At 52.5% G+C, this 25,506-nt stretch overlaps 1 protein-coding gene across 7 annotated transcripts; it reads right to left on the reverse strand.

The window, feature by feature from the left end:
* Positions 1–1,822: 1,822 nt before the first annotated feature.
* On the reverse strand, positions 1,823–24,326 carry SEPTIN3 (septin 3). 7 transcript variants are annotated; one of them, XM_057741926.1, is made up of 11 exons: positions 20,546–20,672; positions 16,230–16,421; positions 13,717–13,845; positions 13,200–13,281; positions 11,521–11,658; positions 10,088–10,205; positions 8,763–8,858; positions 7,044–7,140; positions 5,677–5,728; positions 5,295–5,388; positions 1,823–3,155 (listed from the first exon to the last, which is right to left on the reverse strand). In XM_057741926.1, the coding sequence occupies exons 1-11, from the start codon at positions 20,553–20,555 to the stop codon at positions 3,090–3,092; spliced, it is 1,074 nt and encodes a 357-aa protein (XP_057597909.1). In that variant the 5' UTR covers positions 20,556–20,672; the 3' UTR covers positions 1,823–3,089. The 7 variants fall into 7 exon arrangements, with proteins under 7 accessions (XP_057597909.1, XP_057597908.1, XP_057597904.1 ...); XM_057741925.1 differs by having other exon boundaries at positions 3,074–3,155; positions 7,044–7,143; positions 20,546–20,569; XM_057741921.1 differs by lacking the exon at positions 20,546–20,672 and adding an exon at positions 22,964–24,326 and having other exon boundaries at positions 3,090–3,155; positions 7,044–7,143.
* Between the last annotated feature and the right edge of the window lie 1,180 nt (positions 24,327–25,506).

Below are 25,506 nucleotides of genomic sequence, written 5' to 3' on the forward strand. Positions count from 1 at the left end.
CCTCCCTCAGGGCGCAGAAGCGCGAGTTGATAAGCGAGGGGCCTCCTCAACAACCATTCGCCGTCTTGGACCCTACGTGGTGCCCCTGCCCGCTGACCCCACTGCCCACGGCTATGACCTTGAATTGGTCCTATCAGGAATCAAAATTAAAAGCAGGATTTTCCTACGCCCTCCCTGGCCCAGGTCAGGAAGCTGCTGCCCTTTGTAGAAAGGGTCCGGAACGGTTCCTCACCTCTCCTAAGGCGAGCAGAACTCTCTGCCACCAGAGAAAGACTGGAATCAAAGCCGATTTCTTGTGAGGTAGCATCCAGGAAAGGGTGCGTGAGCTGGGTCAGGAAATTGAAGGGGAATTGCAAACCTGCCTGAGTCCATTCCAGCTCCAAGACGGAGAGAGACTGTGGTCTCTGTGTCACCCATCATACCTGGGTGGCTGTGAGGATCAGGTGGGATACCTTACACCGGAATTGCTTTTAAGACTAAAATGTTGTATGTCTTCTTATTTCCTTTAAACTTCACCAATAGCGCCAGAGGGCTTCCAACAGAAGGATGTTAACACCTTCCAGACCACCTACCATATTTCATCAAATTTAAGATGTCAGTTATAAAAATGCACCATTTTAAAGTGTAACTCTAGGGGAAAAAAGTTGCCAAATAAACTGACATCAGCTGTAAGAGGCATCCTAATTTCAGAAATATATATGTCTTTAAAAAAAATTTTTTTTTAGGCCATGCTGTGTGGCATGTGGGATCTTCCCATGACCAGGGATGGAACCCATGCCCCCTGCATTGGAAGCGTGGAGTCTTAACCACTGGACCACTAGGGAAGTCCCAGATAAAAATATATATTTATATATTTATATATATATATTTTTATATTTATATATATATATTTAAAGTATGACTACAGTAGGAATGGTATGAAGCAGTGGAACAAGCACGGAGGTCTAGGCCCTGTCCTGCATTGATAACTAAGTGTATAACCTTGGGCAAGGTGATTATGTTTTCTAGATTTGTTTCCATGTCTGTTTGAAGGCAGAACTAGAAGAACTCTTAGGTTTCTTTCAGCTGTGATATTTTATGTTTGCCAAACTGCACTGTCACTCAGATCTTCTCACTTCTCTCCATCTTGGTGTGGCCTTGCCACTCTAGTTCCAGCCTTATCACTTTACTTGAATGACTCCAAGAATCTACTGACCTCTCTTCCTCTAGACTTGACTCCCCACCATTCATCTATACCTTGTGCTCACCCTACAGAATGTTGAAGACCCAAACATGATGGCACATGGTTGTCACATTCAAATTCAGAGAAATAATACACAGGGAGAGTTGTGTTATTTGCTGGCTATAGACGAGAGTGTGAACCTCACAGAGAGGAAGGACTGGTTTAAGTTTGAAAAGATGAGACAAGCTAGTGCTTTAAGTTTAACTCTTAAAAGTCACTGCAAAATAGGCAGGTATCTAGGCAAGATGGGGTCCACTCCTTTCTGGAAAAAGGAGGGGGAAAGCTAGGAAACTAATTGAATGAAAATAAACATTGTTTCCATTGAAGGAGACAGGCTATGCAGAGTAAAGCATCCCTCAAGGTCAGGTGTGATAGCTCCATCCCTCATTTTGGACACAAAACTCCAGGGAATAACGACTGGGATCCAACTTCATGCCAACTGAACATGAACTGACCTCACAAAAATTTTTCCATCTCTATTTCTGTGTCTAATTTTTCCAAGATGGTCCCTGTCTCACCCTGCACCCAAGGGTGAGATGACGTAAGAGCTAATGTGGCCAAGGATCGAGGGGCACAAATAAAACACAGTTCAGACAGTTGTTGTTCAAACAGCAATGTTTAGTTGTACAACACATAAAGTCTAGCAACATTTACACAACCAGTGTGAGTGTCTGTTGGCTTACTTTCAATTGGGAAAATTAACCATAATGTCACCAAAAGGTTGTCTGGGACTGGTAACATTTAAGAAACGGGTCGTTCTTGCATCCCCTAGGCTTGGGCCTCTTGCTCCATCAGGATTTGGTTGTAGGTGAATGGCCCACAAGTCACCAGCCTTTGAGCAAGTTGTGTCCAGGTGGAAATGGTGGAGCAGTGGGCAAGGGGTATTCCATAAGGACGTAGTGTGGGGGGCAGTGGCAGCCGACATTCGCAAACATTCATGCATCTGATGGGGGGGGGGGGGGCGGTGCCCTCCCCTGGGGATTTTCCACTAGCCTACAGTGATGGACTGTGGCCAGACTACTTCATTACTCACATTAACGGAAGTGGGGCAGGGGTGCGGTGTAGGAGTAGTCAGGGTAGGTGGGAAGAGATTCCCTCTTATTGCTAAGTGGACAGAAGGGTGCTTTTTTCTTCCTAGGGTTCACATCTTATGAGTTTCTGGAGTTGTGTGTGTGTGTTTTTAGTTCTGATTTAAAGTTTGAGGATAAGGAAGTCAGCTCCGAGAATGTCTCTTCAGGAAAACCACTCTTCCTAAGTGGCTGCATTATGGGGTAGGGAGGGTGTGTGACTGCACTCTGGGCCAGCCACAAGTGGTGATTTTTTTTAAAGTGATGCTAGCCCTTGCTTCCCCACATCTGTAGTGACCCATCTTTATAAATAAGCTTTGAGCAATGAAGGAGACACCCTTGTCCCACATTGGGGCTCACACAGCTGACGTCAACACACCTGACAAGCAGAAAAGTTGCTTTCTTGACTCTTTAAAGAAGCCAAGAGTAGCTCATGCAGATGAAGGGACAGGAAGCAGTGCCGTTTCCCTTGGAGATGGTTACAAGTAGCTGATATGGGTTTGCAAGGGCAGAAGAAGCTCTTGGTGAGTTCTTTCAACCCTACAGATGGGCTAGGACCGGCTCACACAGACGATGGAGGAGGGCAGTGCTGGCGAGAACTCCATTCCACTGGGAGGAGAGGGGTGGTTTGGATAAGTGGAAGAAGCAACTGTCCTAAAGAGGCAGCGGGCCCCTCCCACCTGCTGAGGGCTGAGAGGGGCTGTGGGGGTGGCTGGACACGCACAGCACTAAAAAAGGCGTGGCCCTGCAGCAATAACAGCTGAGAGGAATGGAGGGAGGAGCGGCGCTTGGAATGGCCTTCATTCTGCAGTGGGGCAGGGGGTGGCTGGCACGGGTGGAAGGACAGTGCCCAGGAGACCTTCTCCCTGCAGGGGGTTGAGAACGGTTGAGGGTGTGGAGACCAGCAGCTGGCAGCAGACATATAAAACAGCTTCTCCAGAGGGGGCTGAGATCATGGTTTAGAGGCACCAAGCATCCTTCTCCTACTCAGCCTCTCCCATGCCCCCCACCCCCACCCTTAGACCTTCCCTACTAGGCTGAGATGTCTAGTCTCACGTCTCCGTATAAGCCAGGGATCCCTCTTCTGTTAAAACGTAGTGACCTCTGGGCTCTAACCCTGCTGCTGTTCTATTGACCAGGTGCCTATCCTGGAATAACTTTGTGGGTGAGGGAAGATATGGGCTGGATTGGTAAAGAGCTTCCAGGAAAGGTTGTAACTGTGAGTTTGGGGCCATTGGCAATCTGATCACCCAACCTTTTTCTCCTGGCCCACTGCATCTTGGTCTTAAGTCTATGTGTTTTCCTAGCACCTGAGTGATAAGGGACTATAAATGCGGGGGTTTGTAGAGGACCAGTAAAACACCTAGGGTTGGACCAGGAGATGGAACAGGAGGTTGTAAGAGGTTATTGTAAACTGTATCACTTGTTTTCCCTCACCTAAGGCTACATTGTTTCTCCCGCCCCAAATTTCAGCCACCTTACAGACTAAAGGAGAAAGAGTAACTTGTTTCTAAAAGAACAGGGGGAATATATGCATTAATAAATACAGGGCTGAAAGACAAGGCAAGAAAAGGCTACATGTATGACTGTGGGTATCACTGGGAATGTCTACAGGGGCCAGCAGGAGGAACTGGGGGAAAGCACAGAAAGCGAGACAGGCAAAACTGCAATTAGCTTCAACACGAAAGAGAGAGAATAGAAGAGAAGGAAAAGGGGGTCACATATATACAAGAAGAAGAGAGAAACAGAAGCAGCTTTAAGGAGAAAGGATCCTGATGGAGCGAAGGGAGGTGTGGTTTAAAATCATCTCTGAAGCCAAGCTACCAAGAAAGACAAATAGTGTATGTTGTTCTTGATACTTCTTTAGACTCAGTTCTTCTATAACTTAATGCCTTAAAAAAAAGGGTTGTCTCACTTGACCAGCACGTATGCTTCTTTAACCAGACACTGTATCTCTTCCTTTGCTGGGCCGCCCACAAGCTCAGGGCCACTTTCAGCGCTTGACTGCAGAAACTTTCTTTCCCATGCCTCTCTATAGACCTGATTTCTCCTGTAATCTCAGTTTGTACTGTCCTGTGATTTTCGTGGTGATTTTAAGTGGCCTAAAGTCATTTTTGGAAGGAGACTGGGCATGAATCCTAAATGTAGAAATGAAGCTAAGGTGGATTAGGCTAAAAGGAAGTGAAAGAAGTCAGAGAGGGCAGGATGAAGGAAGGAGGGAAAGAGGCAGAAGGAAAGAAAGTAGGAGCAGAGGGGAGGGAGGCAAGGGGAGTGCGAAAAGCAGCAACCTGAGATGGTGACAAGTGACTGCTTTTGGACAGTGAACACGACACAGACCAAAGGGTGGAGCTCTCTCCACGTCCAGGCACTAGTTCCACCTGCAGGAGCCCAGTTCTGGCCTACTTTTCTGCTCTCCCCTGAACTTTCTTTTCCCTAAACGTCCTAGGCTTACCCCAGACCACCCCGGACTTATAGGGAGGGTTACGTCATCAACTCCCTGCCCCCTTCCAGGGTGAGCTCCACACACTGTCCTTGGAGAATCTCTGCAGTCCCTGTTTACAGGTGGGTTTCAGAGATAAGAAAGCGTTACCTGTGGCTCACCTGCTCCCAACATTTTAAATGAAACCTCTCCCAGACCTCTTGAGTGAGGCACACGGCTTTGTTCTGGGACACAAGGAAAGGAGACAGATAATGGACAGCCATGGAGGAACCAAACTTACAAGGGACTTTCCAGGGAGGGCAGTAAAAATACCTCACCCCTGCACGGGCACACACACGTACACACACGAGCACACACACACACTCACTCATACACACACACACACACACACGCTGTAGACAAGATGTTCCACAATTACCAGACAGGCCTGTGGGACAGAGTAGAAAGGAAGAAGGTGGTTGGTGGTTTGGGGATGTGTGTGCGTGGAGAAGTGGGTATGTGTGATGATTCAGAGAAGAGGTCATCATGGGTTACTGTCGTGGCTTTCCTCTGTGTCCACGCTCACCGGGGGGAGGCCTCCATTGTCATTGAGCCGCTTGGCCCTGTAGGTCTCATAGTGGATGTTGTGTGTCACTTCCTTGAGGTCCTGGAGGTGGGTCCTGAAGGACACAGGGTGAGAAGAGAGAGGGATGTGATTAGGGGCAGGAGGAGAAAGAGGGGACCCACATCTGAGGTCAACCTACTGCTTCCATGGCCTGAACCCAATGACTGGGACCCGCTCCAGAGAGCCAATACCTCTTGAGCCCCTTGCCTTCAAGATGGGAGCGAGGACTGGGGCAGAAGGCTCTGTCAGAGGGACCTGGGGACTGAGGAAGTGGATCTGAACAGATGGGCTCTGGACCCCAAATAATTAACCCTGCTGTCTGACGGGAACGGGTGCATCTTACCTGATGACAAAGTCTCGAAGCAGGGCAAACTCACAGTGGTTGAGGTTTTCCACTGCAAACAAACAAACAAAAAAAGTGGTCATTTCACTAATGCAGCAACACCAGCAGATGAATGTCTGTTCAGGTCATGGAGGCATTTAGGAGCAAGCCATGGGTCAGGCAACTGTCATCCTTTCAGAGGTGTCTCATCTTGGCACTTTAGTGCACTGGATTTTACTCACTGAACAAGTATTCATTAAGCAGCTACAATGGCACAATACTATTCTAGACTCTGTGGAATAATAGCTAATAAGCACTATTATATTTCCCATTTTATAGAAAATGACACTAATACACAGGGAGTCTAAGAACCTTGCCCAAGGCCTAAGACACAATTCCTATCTTTAAGGAGCTTATAAACTGATTGGAAGAAATAACACACAGATACCAAACTGTACACTCTAAATATATGCAGTTTATTGTATGTTAACTGTATCTCAATAAAACTTCTTTAAAAAAAAAGAACACAGAAAATAATCGAGCCATCTAAAAAGGTCATGATGGCTTGATAAATCTAATTTGACATAGATTGAGTGCCTACTATTTGCAAATCACTTGCCAAAGACTGTGGAAGCAGAAGAGGATTAAGTCATAAACCCTCCTGTCTCACAATCGATGGGTAGGACAGATATTCTTATAGTTCCATTCAAGGCAGATAATGAGAAAATGTTACTTTTTAAGAAAAATCCTAACAAAGGGTCATAGAAAAATGAGAGACAACATGATATGATGGGATGAACTTGGTTTTGGAATCAAAATATGTGGTTCTAAAACCCAAGTTTCACCACTAACAAGTCATGTGATCTTGGGCAGGGCACTTCACCTGCCTGAGACTCAAGTGCCTCAGCACGAATGTTCTGAGAACAGTCACACCTGCCCTGCTCCGCTCGGAAGGCTATCATAATGAACACGATCACTGAAGTGATTCTCTGAGAACTTTCATAATCACTGCGACCTTCTCAAGGTCACATCGTTCCTAATGAAATGAAAATAGCAACATCTGAACAACCCTTCAGCAGTGTTTCAGATTGTGCCTCCTTTCATGTCAAAACCTTTCTCTGGTTTTTCAGATCTTTATTAATCTCTCCATGTTCTAAACTCCTTTGACCCTCGAGCTAGTGCCTCCTGGTCAGCTGCTAAATCCATCTTTTATTGCTTCCTGCCTGTGAGTCTCATCTTCTCAATTAGACTGTAAGCCCCTTACGGCAGGGTCTGGCTGGCATTCATTTTATGTCTTACTTCCTAGGACTCTGTCTTGACCTACAGATGCTTAATAAATAAGCGTCATTGACCAGCAGCCAGTTCTTCAAGAAGATGCATTGAATTACCTTCAATGATCCCCCAGGGAGTTTTTCTGCCGAGGACCCGTTTGCCATTCACTTGGTACTCCTTGTCACTTCCCACCACAGCGAAAGGCATGCTCTCCTGCTGACAAACCAGACACACGTGCATGTCATCCTCCTACCATCTGGGCCCCCAAAGGCAGGATGGCATATGGTCCTGGGCCTCTGCCTTGAACTGCACACTTCTGAAGCGCATTTAGTGATCCCGCTGACGGCAAGGGCGAGGCTCTTATCTCTTAAAAAGAGCACTGGACTGGGAGTCCGAAGTCCTGGGTCTAACCCTGATCGCTCCCCTGCCTAGAGGGTTAACCTCAGTAAGTCAGCTTTCCTACAACTGGAGAATGCTTCATGCTCTTTAGTGCTTTAATAGGTTTGATTTGATTTGGAACAACTCTGTGAGTTAGCCAGGAAAGACAGACCTCTTAAAGGACACCCACCCAACTGACTGCCAAAGTAACCGAAGCTTTACACTGTCTCCCGCGCTGGCGGAGGCCCACACCCGCTGACCACCAAGGCTGCTTTCTGACGTGCGTTGGCCCCTCTGCTCCACCAGGTGTCTGCTCCCAAATCTGTTTGCCTGGTGTGTACTTGTTATTGCAACTGGATAAATTAACTATTATATAAGCTGAGGCCATATCACAGTGTGGAGAGTTGTTTCTCTGAAAATTAAGTTGAATGTTTCAGAAAGACGTGATAAAGGTGGGTTACTTTTGCATTCAGAGTGGACTTATCTTCAAAGAAGAGGCCTTGTCTCTCTATGAAAAGAATGTTTCATGAACGTGATGTGTTTTATGATAATTTAACTTAATAATTTAGTAGAATATTTATTTTAAAATATTTAAGATTTGTATGCTTCATTTTTAAAATGATTTCTTCACTTCAATTGATTTTTTCAATTAACTGACCAACTGCCTGTCTCAACTACGTCAGATAAGGGGCTTCTACCAGGTTACCTCACCTGATGGAGGAGACCCCAGATCAAAGCAAGCGAGCGATTTGATTTGTCCCAGGTTATGGTGATCAGTGGAAAAGCTCAGACTAGAACTCAGGATTCTGATGTAGAATCACAGAATAGTAGAAGTTTAGAATTGAGAGGGATCTTAGAAATTACACATGTCAATGGTTTTCAAGCTAGGTTTCCTGAAGTCTTAAGATTCCCAGGAGATACCCCAGGAGCTGCTCAGAAAGTAGGGCTGTGCCTGTGTCACTTAGCCAGAGCAGCTCTATTTTTGTGTTTTATATATTGGAGGCTGTCTAACATTTAGGTTTTTTAAGGGTTCTTCTAGGGGGAAAAAAAGAGCCTATAAGCCACTCATCTAGTCTGACCTCTGAATTTTACAGAAGGGGAAACAGGCAGAGCTCTACTAGAGTATAGATACTTTGGACTCCAGCCAGAAGCTTTTCCCACCTGTGCCCTCCATCACCCCATACCCTGGCTTTACTTGGCCCTGTAGGGGAACGAGAGGCTTTTGTGTGGTCTGGGAATGGACGGGAGCATTGGCTTTCTGGGTGCTGGATTCACAGTCCTGGCCAAGGCCCCAAGTCCTCATCCTCTCCCATGTCACTTCCAGTCTGGGTTAGGCAAGGTGGGGCAGGGAGTATAGAAAGGGAAAAGCAGGTGGAAAAACAGAAGTGGTACATGATACACATCCCAGGGGAGCCAAGGCGGGCATCCGTGTGATGAACAGAGTCCCAGGCACCTACCCGGATTTTGTCATTCTCTGTCTTGTCCTCCAAATCCTCATCAAATTCCTTCTGGGGGTAGAATTCAATGCCATTTACTTCAAGCTCCTTTCGAACCTAGAGGCGGGGAGGAGAAGCATGGTAGCCAAGTGTCAGGATAAAGGGAGAGGGCTGTGTGTGTACGTATGTGCAAGTGCGTGCACACTGAAGTCAGAGTGATGAATGAAGTCTTTGATAATCCAGTCATCTCTAAACTCTGAGGCCCTGGGCAGCAGGAGGATCCGGAACAAATAGGAGCCCCAGTCCTACAATTACCACAGCCCACCCCAGCCTGCGATGGGGAAGAGTCTGGGGTGGGGGATAGCTTGTTCATCTTAGGTTGTGTAGGATTAGGATTTAGACAAGCAGTGCAGCTGGGAACAGATTCCACATGGCAGTGCTCATGCCATACTTGTCACATTCCTGCTTGCAGGGAAGAGAGGTGCATCCCCCCACCCCCAGCCTCTCTGTTTGTCCTCTTTCAAAGCTCGGCTTAAGTCTGCTCCTCCAGGAAGCCAGCCACTACCTTTTCAGTAATCTACTTGATTGCAAGTTTCTTAAAGGCAGCAACCATCATTATACTCCTGCATCTCTCCAACCCTGTCACCTGTGTGTCCGACACAGGATAGAGCTTATGGAAAATAACAAGAAGGACTAGTGGGCAGTTGATTCATTGCTCTAGTCCTTCAAACAACCTAACAGTGAGGAGTGGTTTCTCATGTTCATGGTGATTTATGTATTCAGCGGTCTTTGCAGGTAAGTTTGGAGGATGGGAAGAAGGCTGCAGCTACACTAACTTCTCTTCACCACTGGTTCCCAGACACAGCCAGCCCAGCCTCTTTAACGGTTGAGTAGGGGCTGGGTGGGAAGTGGGGTAGAGGGTGGATATAAAGATGAAGGATAGGGGCTTCCCTGGTGGCACAGTGGTTAAGAATCCGCCTGCCAATGCAGGGGACATGGGTTCAATCCCTGCTCCAGGAAGATCCCACGTGCCATGGAGCAACTAAGCCCGTGTGCCATAACTACTGAGCCTGCACTCTGCAGCTACTGAAGCCCGAGCGCCTAGAGTCTGTGCTCTGCAACAAGAGAAGCCACCACAATGAGAAGCCCGTGCACCGCAACAAAGAGTAGCCCCTGCTCTCCGCAACTGCAGAAAACCCATGCACAGCAATGAAGACCCAACGCAGCCAATAAATAAAGATTAATTAATTAACTAATTTTTTCAAAAAGATGAAGGATAGGAGAGGGTTGGGACCAGAAGAGGGGAAGGCAAGGATGGGGACAGGAAAAGGAGGGGGCCTTCTCACCCTTTGCTTGAACTCAGACTTCTCCTCCAGGGTCATGGTGTCGGCCTTAGCAATGACAGGGATGATGTTCACCACCTTGCTGAGGTGCTTCATGAACTCCAGGTCAAGAGGTCGCAAGCTGGGGCCCAGAGAAGGCGGGGTGTCAGAGCCACCGTGCCCTCCCCCACTCAGCCACTGCCACCACTCCAGGGGCACCCTTGGGACAGGAGGACTGGACGGGGAACTGGCTGAGGCCAAGAGGCTGCTCCCTTTCCTCTCTCACATGTATCCGCCATCTCAGTGGGCAGAACAGACCCCAACTCTCCACGCACACATGGTCCACCACCTCCCTTTCTATTCCTCGTTCCCATGCAAATCCTGGCTTTCTTTAAGCCCCACTCAAACCACTCCTTCACAACATCTTTTCTGACCCGAGATTTCTTTCTCCTGGGAACAGCTGCGGACTGTCGTCCCTACCCACACGGCCTTACGTCACAGTTACTTGTGTGTCTATCTGCCTAAGGGGCCGCACTTTTTGACAGGCCTCCTCCCAGCCCCCAGGTAGGCCTACAGAGGTCCGTCTGGCGGCCTAGCCCCTCCCCCATCTGAGGGCCCAGCTTCCTCTAGACTCTGGGGCCCCAATCTGGCTCTAGGGCGAAGGCCAGCGGACTCATTCAGTCAGGCTCTCTGCTGGCTTGCTCTGACCTTGGCTCCAGGTTCTAGGGGGGGGAACGCTCACCTTTTCCTAGCCCCACCATCGAAAACCTGCTGAATATCTGGTTCCTCCAGAACTGGGGGCCTGCCTTGCTTGTGCCATCTTCTCAAGAACTGACCTCTGGCCTAGCAGCCGGGCTGAGTGGCAAGTTATGAGACACCCCCCAACAGGAAGGCTGCCCGCTCGCCCCCTCCGATGGCTGCCTTCTCTGCTGGCACTCCCCATCGTGCAGCCCTGCCTCATACTCACAGCCAGCGTTCCCGGCATGCCCTGCTCCTTGCCAGCCTTCATCTCTAGACACCTGCCTCCTCATGCTGGGCTGGCCACCCTCCAAATGCCTACAGCTGGGTCCCAGCTCCCCACCCCCCCAAAACACCAGCCCCAATCCAGTAGCCCGCTCCCTGCCTCCCCCATCCATTTCACCCTTCTTAACTGCCTCCAACCCCAGGCTTGTGCAAAGCAGGTATCTACTGAGAAAATGCAGAGCCCTTTGCCCACGTAAACCGGCTCCTCTCTGCTGGCCCCGTCGTGCTATGGTGCTAGATCACCAGCGGGCCGCGTGGGGGCTGATGTTGGTCAGCTTCACTCGCCTGCTGAGAAACTCTGGGGAATCACAGGACCGTCACTATATTGGGGGCCCTCCCTAGCTGAGTCCAGGTATAGGTCACCCACCACAGGTTGGGCATGGATGATGCAAACCAAAGCCAGGCCCAGCAGTGGGGGTGGGACCGGTACATACGAGTGTCCTGTCGGGGAGATGAAGTAGAGGCAGCAGTGGACACGTGTGTCAGGGATGCGTTTCTTCCTGGCGATGTTCACCTCCTCCTTCAGGAACTTCTCATACTGTTCATTGATGTATTTCTCAATGGGCTCCCAGCTGGGGGAAGGTGGGAAGAAAGCAGATGGATGTCCCAGAAGGACAGGACCTGGGAGCTCACCTTAGGCAGGGTCAGGTAGCAGTCCCCTCACATCTGTCTTATTTCCTACCTCCCTGATGGGTCTAAGTGACCTGCTGACTGTTCTCCCTCAGGCCCCCACAGATGGCTTTCCCTGTTAGCAAGGACAGAGCTCCCCTGGGGACGTAGCCCTCTGACTGGCCTATGGGAACCTATAGAACCCCACCCCACTCCCGACAGCAGCACACACTTTCCCCACATCCATTACTTATGAGCTGGGCAGCTCTGGGGAAGTCCCTGCCTCTCTCTGAAGCTGTTTTCCCATAAGTAAAAAGAGAGTAACAATAGGTGCCTGGAGAGATTCATCTAAGCATTAGAAAGAGCAGAGGTATAGTACTTAACAGAGCAATGGCACAGAGGAAGTACTCAATCATGGCAACAGTTCATTGTTCTCATGACAGCTGCTGCAATAATAACCCTTCTCTGTCCAGGAGTGTGCGTATAGCCGCAGAAGAAGGCAACCGGCCCTTTTTGTAAGATCAATACACCCAGTTCCTAGGTGTGTGGTTGAGTGGCCCTGTCTGTCTGGGGCACACCCCAGCTCCCTCACAGGGGCACAACTGCCTCCATCCCTGTCTGGGAGCACACTTCTGCCTGGAACCTTCTGTAAAGCAGAGAATGTCGCTTGCCATCCGGCCCTACAAGGATTAAGTCATTAGCCACTGCAGTCCCTGATCTACAATATGCCCTGAAAGGAATTCAGGACAAAGAACAGGATAAGGCTCTCCATGCTTTGGGAAAACAGGGAAAACAGGTCCTCAGATAGTTCTATTTCAGAAAAAAAAAATTTTATGGACCCAAATTCTTGCACCTTCCCCTGCTTAGAAAAGAACTAAAGTCATTAACTGAGATATCTGTTCCTCTTGCTGAGATGTTTGGTTGACTCGCCGTGTCGCCCAGCCAGAAGTCACACATACACTGGCCTCTCCCCCTGCCTCTTCAGAGCAGGTCCTCAGAGCCATCTGGGAGACTGTCTCTCAGGCTACAATCCTCAGTGAGACAGTGAATAGAACCCAACTCACAGCCCTTACATTGTGCTTTTTTTTCACAGTCGACCCTTCCACCTACGTCGGGGCAGCCTATTTCACCCCTTCTTGGCTGGACGCTGATGGCAGCTTTGCTCTGTGGATTCCCAGAGGCTCTCTCCTCGTGGAAACTCCCCTCCCTCCTGTCTTCCACCTGTCCTCTCTTTGTGCAGGGCTACAACACCTGGTCCTCAAGCCAAGCTCTCTGCCACAGCCTTCAGGTCAGCCTGGATTTGCACCCCAGCTGCCCTTGCTCTGCCGCTCCTGCCTGCTGTGACAGATCCACGCCTACCTCCAGGCAATGCCTCAGCTGCACTGTTCCCCCCGAGTCTTCCCGCCTAACCCCTCAGCGTGGTTCTCAGTGTGAATGAATCAGCACTGCCTTCAGTATCTGCCTTGCAGAGTCTTTAGGATGGAAATCTCACAGGCAGACATACCAGTTTTCATTGTTGATTTGGTCTCCAAAGCCCGGGGTGTCGATGACGGTCAGCTTCATTTTGACACCGCCTTCCTCTATCACTAGGGAGTGAACAGAAAGGGCACCAGGGAGGTCACTTCTCCAGCTGATGCCAGGCGCCCTGCTGCCTACCGGGGGGGACCAGGGCTCCTTGCTTCTGCAGGACCGATTACTGGAAAAGTCGAGTTCAGGGTCTTCAGCACCTTTGTTCATGCTGGTCCCTGCACTGGGAATGCCCTCCTTACCCCTTCTGCCTGTCTAAATCCACCCAGGCTGTATCATCCAGCTCAAATCCTACTTCATTCCTTTCTAATTCCCTCACCCCCTTTTCTGGATTTCCAGTCTAAGGAGTTGGCTCCACAGTGTTTAGGGCTCAATTCTATTCTGTCCTGAGGTTGCCTTTCATTTGTCTCATTCCCCAAGAAGCCCCATTCTTTCCCTTTTCTGGGAGCGGCCCCTCTGAACAATGCCCATAGGGGTCCCTGCCTGGTCCTCACCGTGCCCGATAGCTTTGATCTCCACTGTCTTGGGAATCTTCTCCTCCCGGTTCCAGCTGGAGGCCTTGCGGCTCACTTGGGATTTGAAGAGGGTGTTGACCAGTGTTGACTTGCCCAGTCCACTCTGACCTGCAGCAAGACAGGAGGAGGATGAGAAGGCGGGGAGACCCCATGCCCACCCCCAAGCCTAATATCTCTCCCCTGAGCTTACAGAATTCTAGAGCTGTGATCCAGGCCCTTGACGACCGCTCACTGGGGAGGCGAGGGGCTGAGCGGGAAGAGCGAGTGGGTGGGAACAGCTTCCTACTTACTGGTGAAGGACCTGGGGGAACTTCAGTTGGATTCCACACTGTCTCCTCTGGAGCCCCAGGACCACTGGGAAAGGGACAGCCTCTGCATTTGTCCCGTGTAGTGGTTTTCTGTTTTGTTTTGGTTTTGCTCAACCTAAGTTTTTAATATTTAATCACACTAAAAGTAAAAATTACTTTGCATACTGACACTGCAGTTCCGCAGAAGATTTCATTCCAAGGAAGAGTTCCACAACTAAAAGATATGTGAAAACTACTGGTCTAAGCAGTGCTTCTCAAACATGCACAAGAATCACACCAGCAAGCCTAGCAACTAATGAGTGGCACTGGCATCACCTAGATGCTTGTAGGAAATGTGGGATCCCAGGCCCCGCCCCAGCGCAATGAATCAGAATCTGCATTTTAACAGGACTTCAGATGACTCAAATGGGCAGTAAAGTCTAAGACATGCTAGTCTAGAGGATTCCTGTCGTCTACGAGTAAATGGGCCAGGCTTGGGGCTAGAGCCTAAGGTTCTGGACTCAACTGTGCTTCTTCCCTGAGTGCCACGGACTAGCCATGTTTGCTTCTCTGGGCCTCAGTTTCTCTTTACTGATAGGATGGTGGGGAGGGAGGGCATTGGATGAGACCAAGGATGGCAAAGGAGGTACATTTCTCAATCCAACTGATCAACTGGGAGTAGCCACCTGTCTAATATGTTTAAAAGGCTACCTCTGGGCTCGGCCCTGAGGGTGCACCGTGCCTGACCAGTGATGTCTGTATGGGCACTGCCAGGGACAGAAAAGGCCCATGTGTCTTGTACTGCCATTCTTGGTCTGGATGTTTTCTAAGGTCGTTGTTCACTAAGTATTCTTGAGTGTCAAGTGCCGTGCTAGAACTGGAAGTAGACTGTTGAACAAGACATTATCCTTACCCTCCAGGAGCCATTTGGTGTGAGGGAGACAAAACATAAGTGGACAATGACAACTCGTTTTAATAATCACTGTAAAAGAGGTAACCAGAGGGCATTACCACAGTGTACGAAGGGAATCTAATCCAGTCTCTCTGGGATCAAGGAGGACTTCTACAAAGAAGCAACAGCTAAGCTAAAACCTAAGAATGACTTCAAATGACCCATGAGAAGCTGGAAGGGGGGGTTCTAGAGAGAGGGAACAGCATATGCAGAGGCTAAGATGGCAAGTCCAGGAAAACTGTTCCTTTTAAGTGAGGAGTTGAACGCTACATGGGAGGTGGTTAGAGATGATTGGAGAGGTAGTACCAGGCCAAGCTAGGAATTTAAACCCTTAAACTAATGAAAGATTTTAAGTAGGATGGATGAGTTGATGAGTTTTGCAGGTTGGAAAAATTATGCTGGTCACTGGTAGACAAGAGATTGAAGGAGATAGGAGATAGAGAACCAGGAGAAAAAGAAGTTTGCACCAGAAAGTAAATCAACTTATGTCATCAAGCACAGGGTTTAGTTTAGCCAATGTTTTTATAGCAAGACTTTCCAGATGATTTACACTCTGGCCTAGCTCCTTCTGTCTGAGCAGCACTGAGTCAGGTGGCCGGGGTAATCCAGATGAGAGACCCACTCAGCCTAGGGTGGTAGCAGTGGAGATGGAGAGAGGTGGGCAGACTTGAGAGATATTTAGGGGGAAAACCGATCATATTTGGTGATCAATTGGATTAGGGGATAAAGGAAGAGGAAAGAAGGATGATGCCTGGATCCCAGTTTCAGCACCTGAGAGAACATCTCACTGAGATCAGGCAAAGGTCCCTCCCTGCTTTTACATTCTGCGGCCCAGTGACCCTACCTAGTGACTAGTGTCCTGGAAATTCTCTCTAAGCTTGAAAGCACTATCAAAGATCAGAAAGAAGACTACCCTTCATCTGATCCTCCCCTTGGCTCTTGAAGGGGGGGAAGGACACTGGTGATGCCCCCATGCTACACACACGAAGGCAGTCTGAGCATGGCCACGAGGCTGCCTGTACAGCCAGGTGGTGACAGGGCCAGGCTGACCACCCACCCACAGCTCCCAGCCCTGGATCAGCCAGGCTTGCGGGAAGAAAGGGGTCAGGCCTTTGAGATCAGCACAGTGGGATCTTTCCTCCAAGAAAGAGCTCATTCTAGAGAAGCCAGGGCTGAGGCCATCCTAGAGAAAGAAGCAGGATCGCCGGTGCTGCCCACCACCAGGGCCTCCAGGGAGCCCATGCCCTCCGTACCAACAACCATGATGTTGAAGTCGAAACCAGTCTTCATGGTCTTCTTGCGCATCTGCTCAATGATGGTGTCGATGCCAATGTAGCCCAGCAGGTTGGGGTTGATGCCGACGGGCTTCATGGGCACTGCCGGCTTAGGCCTGGGCTCAGGCACCAGCTCTGACATGGCTGCGTCCGTCCTGGTCTCTGGGAGTCCTGCAAAGCCAGGGTGGGAGAGGTGGGCTGGAGGAAAGCAGAGGTCACATGGAAGCCACAGTATTATTCTCTGGATACAGAATCATACAGGGTTGGGCCTGGAAGGGACCTTACATGTCTTCCAGTGCAGGTCTCTCATCTCACAGATGAGAATACTGAGGCCTAGTGAGGGAAGAGCTTGCGTAAGAACACAGAGCAAGTCAGATGCAAAATCTGGACCAAGACCCAGACCCTCCAGGTGCTGGGGCACTTTCAGATGCACCTCGCTGCTCCAAAGCACCACATCTGTGTCTCTAACCCAGGGGTTTCTCCACCTTGGAGCTATTGACATTTTGGGCCAGATAATTATTGTAGAGGGCTATCCTGTGCATTGTAGGATGTTTAGTGACATCCTTGGCCTCTACTAGTTGCCAGTAGTAGCCCCACGGTTTAACGACCAAAAATATTTCCAGACAGTGCCACATGTCTCCTGGGGGCAACACTGCCCCAGGTGAGAACCACTGATCTAAGAGATGTCTGGGGTTATTCCAACCTGAGTCCTGCCTCCCCCAAATAAAGGGCAAACACCTTTTAGGATACTGGACCTAACATCTATTGACTGCTGTTACTGACCCAGTTGCTTCATCTTTTAGAAGCACATGGGGATACCCTGCCTCTGCGGAGTGAGCATCACTCCTGTCTCCTGGCCTCAGTGTCCCCTCTGTCTCATGAGCACTGCTGCAAAGCAGGGGCGTCTGCCCTGAGGAGCCCCTGAGGCAAACATCCTCTGGGTCTGGAAGATCACGGGTATATTCACATACAAGAGAAATCTGTGTGTTTTCTCATCAGGCCACTGTCCACCAGGGTGGGTTTCAGGATAGAGCAACTCCATTTCCCTCCCCATAAAACAGGTGTGTGTGGTGACGTGGAAAGAACCTGGCTCTGCTACTTGCCAGCTTTGTGGACTTGGGCGTTCCCACCTTCCCCCAAGCGCCTGCTTCCTCCTCTGTAAACTGGTTAGGATGGTGATTAAGGCTGCGGTGAGCACTGCACCTGAGGTATATGCCTAGAACGCACAGCGCCTCACTGTTCCAGACCCTCTTGCTCCTGCCCCTTTCAAGTTCACAGATTGTCAGGAGGGGAAATGAAGTGCTGCGTGTGAAAGCACTTGTTAAAGGGAGGTGCCCAGATGCTAATTACGCAGCACAGTTACTGGACTCCACACTCTCCCAAGGCCCGCTTCCAGCTCTGCAGTTCTAGAATCCTATGGTTCATAGTTCCCACCCTGTAGAGTCTCAAGCTCACAGGGAGGACTGATGGAGCAGCAGATGGGAAAGAGGGAGAGGGGACAGGAGTACCTCCCTCCCCCACCCCCAAGCCCAGCCAGGAGTCTGCTCCTGTACCCCCACCACCTGGTCCTTTCTGGCAAGGCTCGCTCTCTCTCTCAATTGGAAACTGTTTTCTCCTTGTCACTCCCAGGCACAGCCGAATCTGACAAAGTCTCGGGACCTCCCCAGGGCCTGGCGTGGCTCCCTCCTGCTTCCCAGGAAGCTGCTGCCGGCCAGGCGGCTCCAGAAGGTGGCAGGATTGGCTCAGCCCTGCGGCAGCTGACTCTCAGCAGCCTGGCCTCCGCCTCCACTCTGCACGTGGCTCCTGGGCCCGACTCAGCACACCTGCACTGGGGGCCAGTGCCCCATTTTCCCTGCCCAGCTGCTCGCACGGCTGGCCCTATTCCTCTCCCTCATGCCTCTACAGCCAGCCCATTTGGTCTCCACCACCTGTGTTGTGACATAGATCCATCTGTGTGTATGTGTGTGTATTTCAGGGTGGCGGGGAGGGGGTGCCTTCCCTCATTTTACAGACCTGGAGAGTGAGTCTAGGATTTATGCATGGGAGTTTTTGCAAGTATTTTTATAAAGTGTGTGTCCTCACCATGGCCTGCTCAGCCCTGGCCTGTCAACTGCAGCATCTTCAAAGATCATTCCCAAAAGACAGACCCTGGTCGCAACATGGGGCCAGCCTACCAGATGCCAGGGCGGCTTCCAGGGGCTACAGCAGGCCTGCTGCAGGTCCAGCACGGGAGCAGATCTCACTTTCATGTTTCCATCAAGCTCCTATTAGCACCCACAGAGCTCCTGCTGGCAAGCTGCCCCTCCCAACCACACGGCAATTGCATGCCAACCACATGCTAACCACCACCCATGAGCCACAAGTACTGAAAACCTGTGGTGGGTCACTGTGTCACAGCCTTTGCTGGAAGACCCTTTGCCCACTCCAGCCCCTGGCTAACTCCTACTCTTCTCTCACCACTCAGCCCAAGTGCTACCGCTCAGGAAAGCCCCTGCCCTCCCATTTCGTGTGGACGCCTCTCTTCCGTGCTGCCTCGGCCCCCTGAGTACCTTAGTGGTCATCACATTCATTCACTCCCTCACTCACTCCATCCCATCCAGGCCATTCCGCATGCTGGCAAATAGGAGCCTACTCCAGCCAAACCTTAGATTAAATGCCAAGGATCCCAGACAAGGTCCTTGCCCCTGAGGGCCCACTCTCTGGTGAGGGTGCCTGACAAGTGCATAAAGATCTTCAGGGCACAGGACAAACCAGCTCTGGAGCTGAATTCTGCAGCTCCATCCTCTGCCCTTACAGTTCCCCTGGCCCCGCCCCACCAACTCCAGATGGGCAGCTGGCCTATACTTGACTCCCAGCTGGATGACCCCTGTAAGCCTCCATGTTCTCAGGAAAATAGGGACAGTACATACTTTGCTGGGTTGCATTGAAGCTTATACAAAAGCATGGACATAAATTACCTGGCACCAAACATGGGCCAGTTCCCACCCTTCTTCAGGGCACAGCCATGTCGTATCGATTTCTGTGCCCCAATGTACCTAGTATAACAGGGCACTCAGCAAGGAAGCAATGACTGAATGAATGAATGCAAGCCTCACTGCAAGGCCGATGTTACTTCAGAGCCATCGCTTTCCTCCTCCCCCAGATGCTGCTCCCTGGGCAGAGCAGCTGGCCTCCACCCACCAAATGGCCCTTGTGTGGGCCACAGTCATGGAGGTAGACTCTGTTATGAGACCTTCTCCTTCCCCTGCAACAGGGATTGGAGGGGGGGCTCTGCAAGGGTGGGAGAGAGCTCAGGATGGGGTCACAGCAGGATGTAGGTAGGTGGTTCTTGGGGCTCCTCCTAAGCTCCCAGCTCTCTCAGGTTCCCTGGAGAGGAGGGGATCTGTCTGCAGCACCCCTGCCAGGAGCCACCTGCCCCATCAGTGCTCCAGGGAGAGACGCTGGCCACCCGACTCAGCTCTGGCTTAGTCCCCACAGGAACAGCAGCCCCCCATGCCAAGAAAGGACCCTGGTGCTTTCTTTTACAGGCAAATGAATGGCTATGTCTTTGTCTGGCCCAGGGACCCCACCCCTCTGTTGGGAAGGTGGCAGCAGGGGGAGAGGACCTTTCCAGAATAGCACCTGCTTCCCTGGCTGAGTGTGGATCCAGGGGGTGGCGAGGCTCTTCCATCCGGAGCTGGCGATCTTCCCAGCCCCCAGCCCCTAGCAGCCTTCAAGACCCCACCCCCACCCGCAAAGGCAATTCCAGTCCACCCCAGCTCCAGCCCCAAGCTCTCAGAAAAGGAATCACAAAAGGTATCTTAGTACTTTCTCATTCACGGAAGCAAAGGGCCCTGGGATACCCACTTCCTCCATCCCAGTCCTCTGGAGGCCAACGAGTTCCCTTGGAGACCACCAGCTGGTGCCTGTCTCGTGTGCGCCTGTGTGTGGGGGAAGGGGCCATGTGTCAGCGCCCAGGTCTCTTATCTGGCTGTAGGAGGTGGTCCTGATACCTGTGCGTGGTGTGCATGTGCGTGCACGTCTTGATGTGCTCCAGCGTGAGGCTTTCTGTGCGCATCTGGGTGCCTGCTTGCCTGTTCGGGGGTCCCTGTATCTCTCCGCGCTTCCGTATGTGCATTTCTCCGGGTTTGTACATCTTGGCGTGTGTGCCACCGTGTGTGCGTGTCTCCGTGCATATGTCACCGCGCGTGGGTTTTTCGGCGCATCAACCCTCCCCCTGGTAGCATCTCCAGCCGGGCTTCTGGGGGCCGTAGCCTCCTCCCGGCGCGCGCCGGTGGCCCGGCCGGCTTCCCTACCTTTGGACATGAATCCTCCTTTGTCTCCGTTCCTCCGGGAAGATGCTCAGGGCGCGGGGCTGCAAGGCTGAGCGGGACGCGGGCTCCTCCTGGGCCGAGCAGCCCCTGCAGCCGGGCCTCGCCCCTCTGCGCTCTCCGCCCACCCGCCCGGCCCGCGGCCCGGCCGCGCAGTCCCCGCGCCCCGCGCCGCCGCGCCCGCCTGGGACTTCGACTCGGCTGGCTCGGCGCAGCGCTGCCCCTGCCCGCGCGCACCGATGCCGCCGCCGCCGCCGCTGCCACCCGCACCACGTGACCCGCCCGCCCCGCCGAGGGCCCCTCCCCCTCTCACGGCGTCCTCGCCCGCACAGGCTCCCCGCCCGCCCGCATGCGAGAGCGGGCACCCAGCGCCGGCTGCGGGCCTCCGGGGAGGCGCGCGGGGGCGCTGTGCCTGCAGGCTCGAGATGCCGGGCGGGGGATGGTGCCCGCATCCTGGTCCCGGTCCCTCCCCCTCGATCCCGCTCCCGGCCTCTTACCCTCTAGGCCGGGGCGGGGCGGGGAGCGCAGGGGACCGGTGGCAGCAGCGGGAGGCGGTGCGCGCGCGTGAGTCACGCGGTGGTTGGGATGTTGGGCTGGTCCAGCGAGCGCGGTTCTGCTCAGACGCGGATGCCTGTAGAACCTTGCCTGTTTCGGGAGCCCAGGGTTCCAGGCCTGGCTCTGGGATGATGAGCCCTATGACCTTGAGCTGGTCAGGAACTTTCCTGAGCCTCAATTACCCGTCAGAAAAGTCCTTGCATTCAGTGAACGTGAATGGACGGCTTAGTGCCAGGCCTTGAGGGGACAGGAATGAGGATCATCGTTTCTGTCCTAAAAGAGCTCTGGGTCTGGTGGGTCACGATGGAAATCCGGACCGTCCTGATGCAGGGGGTGGGGTATGCACCGGGTACTGTGGGTGCAGGGAGGTGGGCACCCTGGGGAGAGAGGGAGTTCCGAGGATTTCCTGGAGGGGGTGAGTGCCAAGATGGAAAGGCAAGTATAAGGAAGAAGGGTAAGCATTCTGTGGAGAGCAGGCAGCAGAGGTGAGGAGCCCCAGAGGTGAGAGCTGCGTGGTGATGAAGACAGCAGAGCTCCTGGTGCAACGTGGCGGGGAAAATTCCAGACAGGGACATAAAGCTCAGAGGCTGGCGAAGCCCAAAGCCTTGGAAGCCAGGCTAAGGAGCTGGACTTATAAAAGATCACAGTGAGCCACCAACCGCTGTTAAGCAGAAAGTGCTGCCATGAAACATGTAAGTCCCTGTGGCAGCTGTGTTGGTGGTGGGGGGAGGGGGGGTGGCCTCACAGGGACAGAGGGATGGAGAGGAGGGACACAGCCAAGGACTGAGGAGGTTGGTCAACAGAGGTGGCATTAGATGGATGGGATGAAGGAGAGAAAAAGATGAGGAAGAGGAGGATACCCAGGTTTCTGGTGTGGTGGTGCCTGCAGCTGAGGCAGTGAGATCAGGGAGGGCAGAAGTCAGGAAGAAAGGGGCTGCCTCTGGACATGCCCAGGAGTGGTCTGGGTGGAGGGGTCCTGCAGGCCACTGGCTGTCCACACCTGCATTTCGGGAGAGAGGGCTGGGTTGAAGATGGAGGAAGAGCTGAGGTCCCGGAGGGAGGAGCAAAGACCAGAGCCCAGGTGGGCTCCCCCAGACTGAGTGTGCAGGGTACAATGAGAAGGGAGCTGACGACCCCCAACCCCAATTAAGCCACTGGACTGGAGGCTTTCCAAGCCAGACCCAGGATCTCTGAGCCTTTGAAATGTTGGGAATGAGACTGCCCAACGTACTATAGAATTCCAAGCTCTGGGTTCCCATTAGCTTACTGCCACCAACCAGCTGTGTGACTTTAGGCATGTCACAGCCTCTCTAAGATCAAATGAACTTCTAGTCCTTGTGTTGACCTGTTTATAGTTCTATATAGGACTTCCAACATAGAAGTCTCCAACTCACCTTTCAGGACTAAAGAGCTGGGTGTAGGGGACCAAGAAAGAATTCCAGGTGAGACATCTAGAGGAGCCTGGCAGTGTCGACTGTACCACTTATTGAAGTGCTGGTCTCTATTTTTGTGTAGGTAGTTTGCTTTTCAAGCTGGACTCACCTATAGATCACCTGATTAATTCAGCTCTTCAGGGAGCAAAGAAACAATCATGGAAGATGCTAAAGGACAGACTCAGCGTAAATGTTCTCCCACAAATTTCCCCCGTAAACCTGACCTCTGACTGGTATGTTGGGACCCAGCTCAGGTTGCATCCCCTGTGTTCTGCCCCTTCAACCCCATTTCCTTTTCCCCCAGCTCATTCAACTCTGGCCTTAAAGTCCCCCAGATTTATCCAAGCATAATCCATCTCCAGGCTCATACACCCCAGGAGTCCGGTGCATCCCCAGCCCAGCTCTTTGCATTTACCTTTGGTTTCTCTGGCCAGGTCAGGCATGGTGAGCTCTGTGGCCCAGTCTGTGGCAGCATCTGCTGTAGCGTGGTCCAGGGCTGCGTCTGTGCTTCTCCTTGGCATTGATGGGGAGATGGCAGTGTCTGATCTAGTCAGGTTAATGACACTGTCCAGTGTGGTCTCGCCAGTGGCTGGGTCTGGGGTGACTGACACAACTGAACCCGTGGCTGTGCCTAGCCTGCTTGCTTCCAAAGCAAGAAAATGAGTAGTCGGGTCCAGCTTGGATGTATTCACCCTAGCTAACACCATGGCTGTGTCCAGCCTGACTGTGCCCAGCTCGACTGGGTCTGGTGCTGCCAGTTCCCTGGCTGTACCCTCTGTGGTTATATCTGGCTTGGCTGTGCCTGCTGTAGCTAGGCCCTTGCCCAACTTGCCTGGGTCTGGGGTTACCAAATCCATGCCCATGCCTGGCTTGGTTGTGCCTGCTGTAGCCAAGCCCATGGCAGAGCCCAGTTTGGTATCCAGATCAGGGAACTCAGTGCCTGTGTCCAGTCTGGATGTGTTTGGTGTAGCCAAGTTGATGGCCAAGCCAGGTCTGTTGGTGGCCATTGTGGATAAATGTCTGGCTGTGCCTGGCCTTGTGTCCAGTGTAGCCAAATCCATGGCCATCGCTGGCCCCGTAGCAGGGGTGGCCTTTTGGAAATGCAACCGGGGTCTCGGAATACCCCTGGACCGGGGCTTGCCTCTTCCTGGAGAAGCTCTGGTAGGCGCATGGACAGTCACTGGGACAGGGTGCCTCTGACCTACCGAGCCTGGCCCTGGAGGACCTGGTGGACTCTGAGCTAACCGGGACTGGAAAGGTAGGGTCAGGTATGAACTCACCAGGGGCTTCTCCACCGTGGGCATCCTGCTGGGTTTGGTCAGACCTGGGTTACCCGGGCCCTCGGAATGGACCCTGCCCCCTGGCACTAGGGTCATAGATGGTGAGTCAGGAGAGGACAGTCTCCCTCCTCTGCGGGTGGCAGCCTCCCTGCCCAGGGTGGACACCTCCTCCCAGTGAGAAGGTAGGGGCCATGGCTGGCTGTGCTGGCGGACTGTTAAGGAGATGGAGCTGAGCTTCCTGGGCGCCAGGCCCTTGCCAGTCTCCTGTTGGGGCACACTCCAGGCCCTAGCTCCAAGGCCCGGTCGGCTGGCAGCCTGTGGGATGTGGCTCTGGGGGAAAGCATCCAGGTGGATGGTCTTCTTGAGAACAGGGATGAGAGGTGACACTCCTCCAGGGAGCTTGGAGGGGCGGGCCGGGCACCCCAGTAGGTGGCTGCGGGAGAAGGAGGCTCCAGGGCCTGGGGCTCCATGTGGCTGCATCTCAAAGTCGTGCTCCATCCAGGTCTTTTGTCTTCCCCTGATCAACAGAGAAAAGGGCCCAAGCACGAGTGAGGTCTCGAGCCTGGAGGTGCTGGCCTTCCCGCTCCTGGCTAGCTATTAGTGCTCCTCCAAAGGGACCTTGTTTGGGGAACCATCAGGTCCTCAGAGGGTACACATGGCCCTTCCCCCAGCTCCCACCTGTTACATACCTGCACACATGCGCCCTCTCTCACACACACACCTACCTACATACCAGGTGAATGTGGAAGAATGTGCCAGCAATGGGTGGCACCCAGTGAGCAGGCTGCCCCGGCATGAGGAAACCTCTCCCTTTGCCTGGGCTCGAGTGTGGCCGCTCTCTCTATGGACAATTCCGTGGGGGTCACACATCCCCGTGGAGGGCAGTGGTTACTGGAAGTCTATCTGCCTCTTCCAGAAGGAGCCAGAGAACTCTGGGTTCCCACACACAGCAGCCAAAATAGGAGTTCAGGTGTGCAGGCAGGAGGCTGAAAGATGACCAGTGTGGCTCAGGAACAGGGTCTGCACCTGAGGCTCCTGACCAGAACCAAGAAAGAGCCCTGGGCTGGCCTGCTGCTGGAGCCGAAATGGGAGCCAGAATTGCAGCTGAAGGGGGCCCTGGAGGAGGCAAGGCTTGGGAAGTAGAGAAGTAATGAGCTTTCACAGGGGTCTTGTCCAGTGAGCAAGCCACAGTCCCTGCCCTGGGGGGGACCCGCCATCCCCAGGGGTGCCCGGCAGTGAAGCAGGCAGAGCTATGCCTGAGGGGAGCCTTGCGGGGGGAGCATTCGCTCAGCCTTTGGGGTTAAAGGAGGGAGGCTGGGCCTGGGGCGGAGAATTCACACACAAGGCCCAAAGGTGAGGGAGTGTGGCACCTTTCTGAAAATCCTCCGTGGGGCTCCCGGGCTGTATCTGGGGGGATGGGTGAGACAAGGCTGCAGGGGTGCTGGGGGCCCAGGCCAGGCCACAGTGATGCGCAGGCCCTGGAAGGTGACCTGGTCAGATCTGCAGGTGGTCACTCGGGGCCATGTGACAGAGAGATGGGGGGAGGGGGAGCCGGGGAAGAGACGTGGAGGCAAGGAAGGAGTCCCCTGGTGGCCTGGTGGTTAGAATCCCGTGTTTTCACTGCTGTGGCCTGCGTTCAGTCCCTGGTTGGGGAACTGAGATCCTGAAAGCCTTACAG

Source organism: Hippopotamus amphibius, chromosome 7 (assembly GCF_030028045.1).
Source record: "Hippopotamus amphibius kiboko isolate mHipAmp2 chromosome 7, mHipAmp2.hap2, whole genome shotgun sequence".
In the NCBI taxonomy this organism is placed as follows: domain Eukaryota; kingdom Metazoa; phylum Chordata; class Mammalia; order Artiodactyla; family Hippopotamidae; genus Hippopotamus; species Hippopotamus amphibius.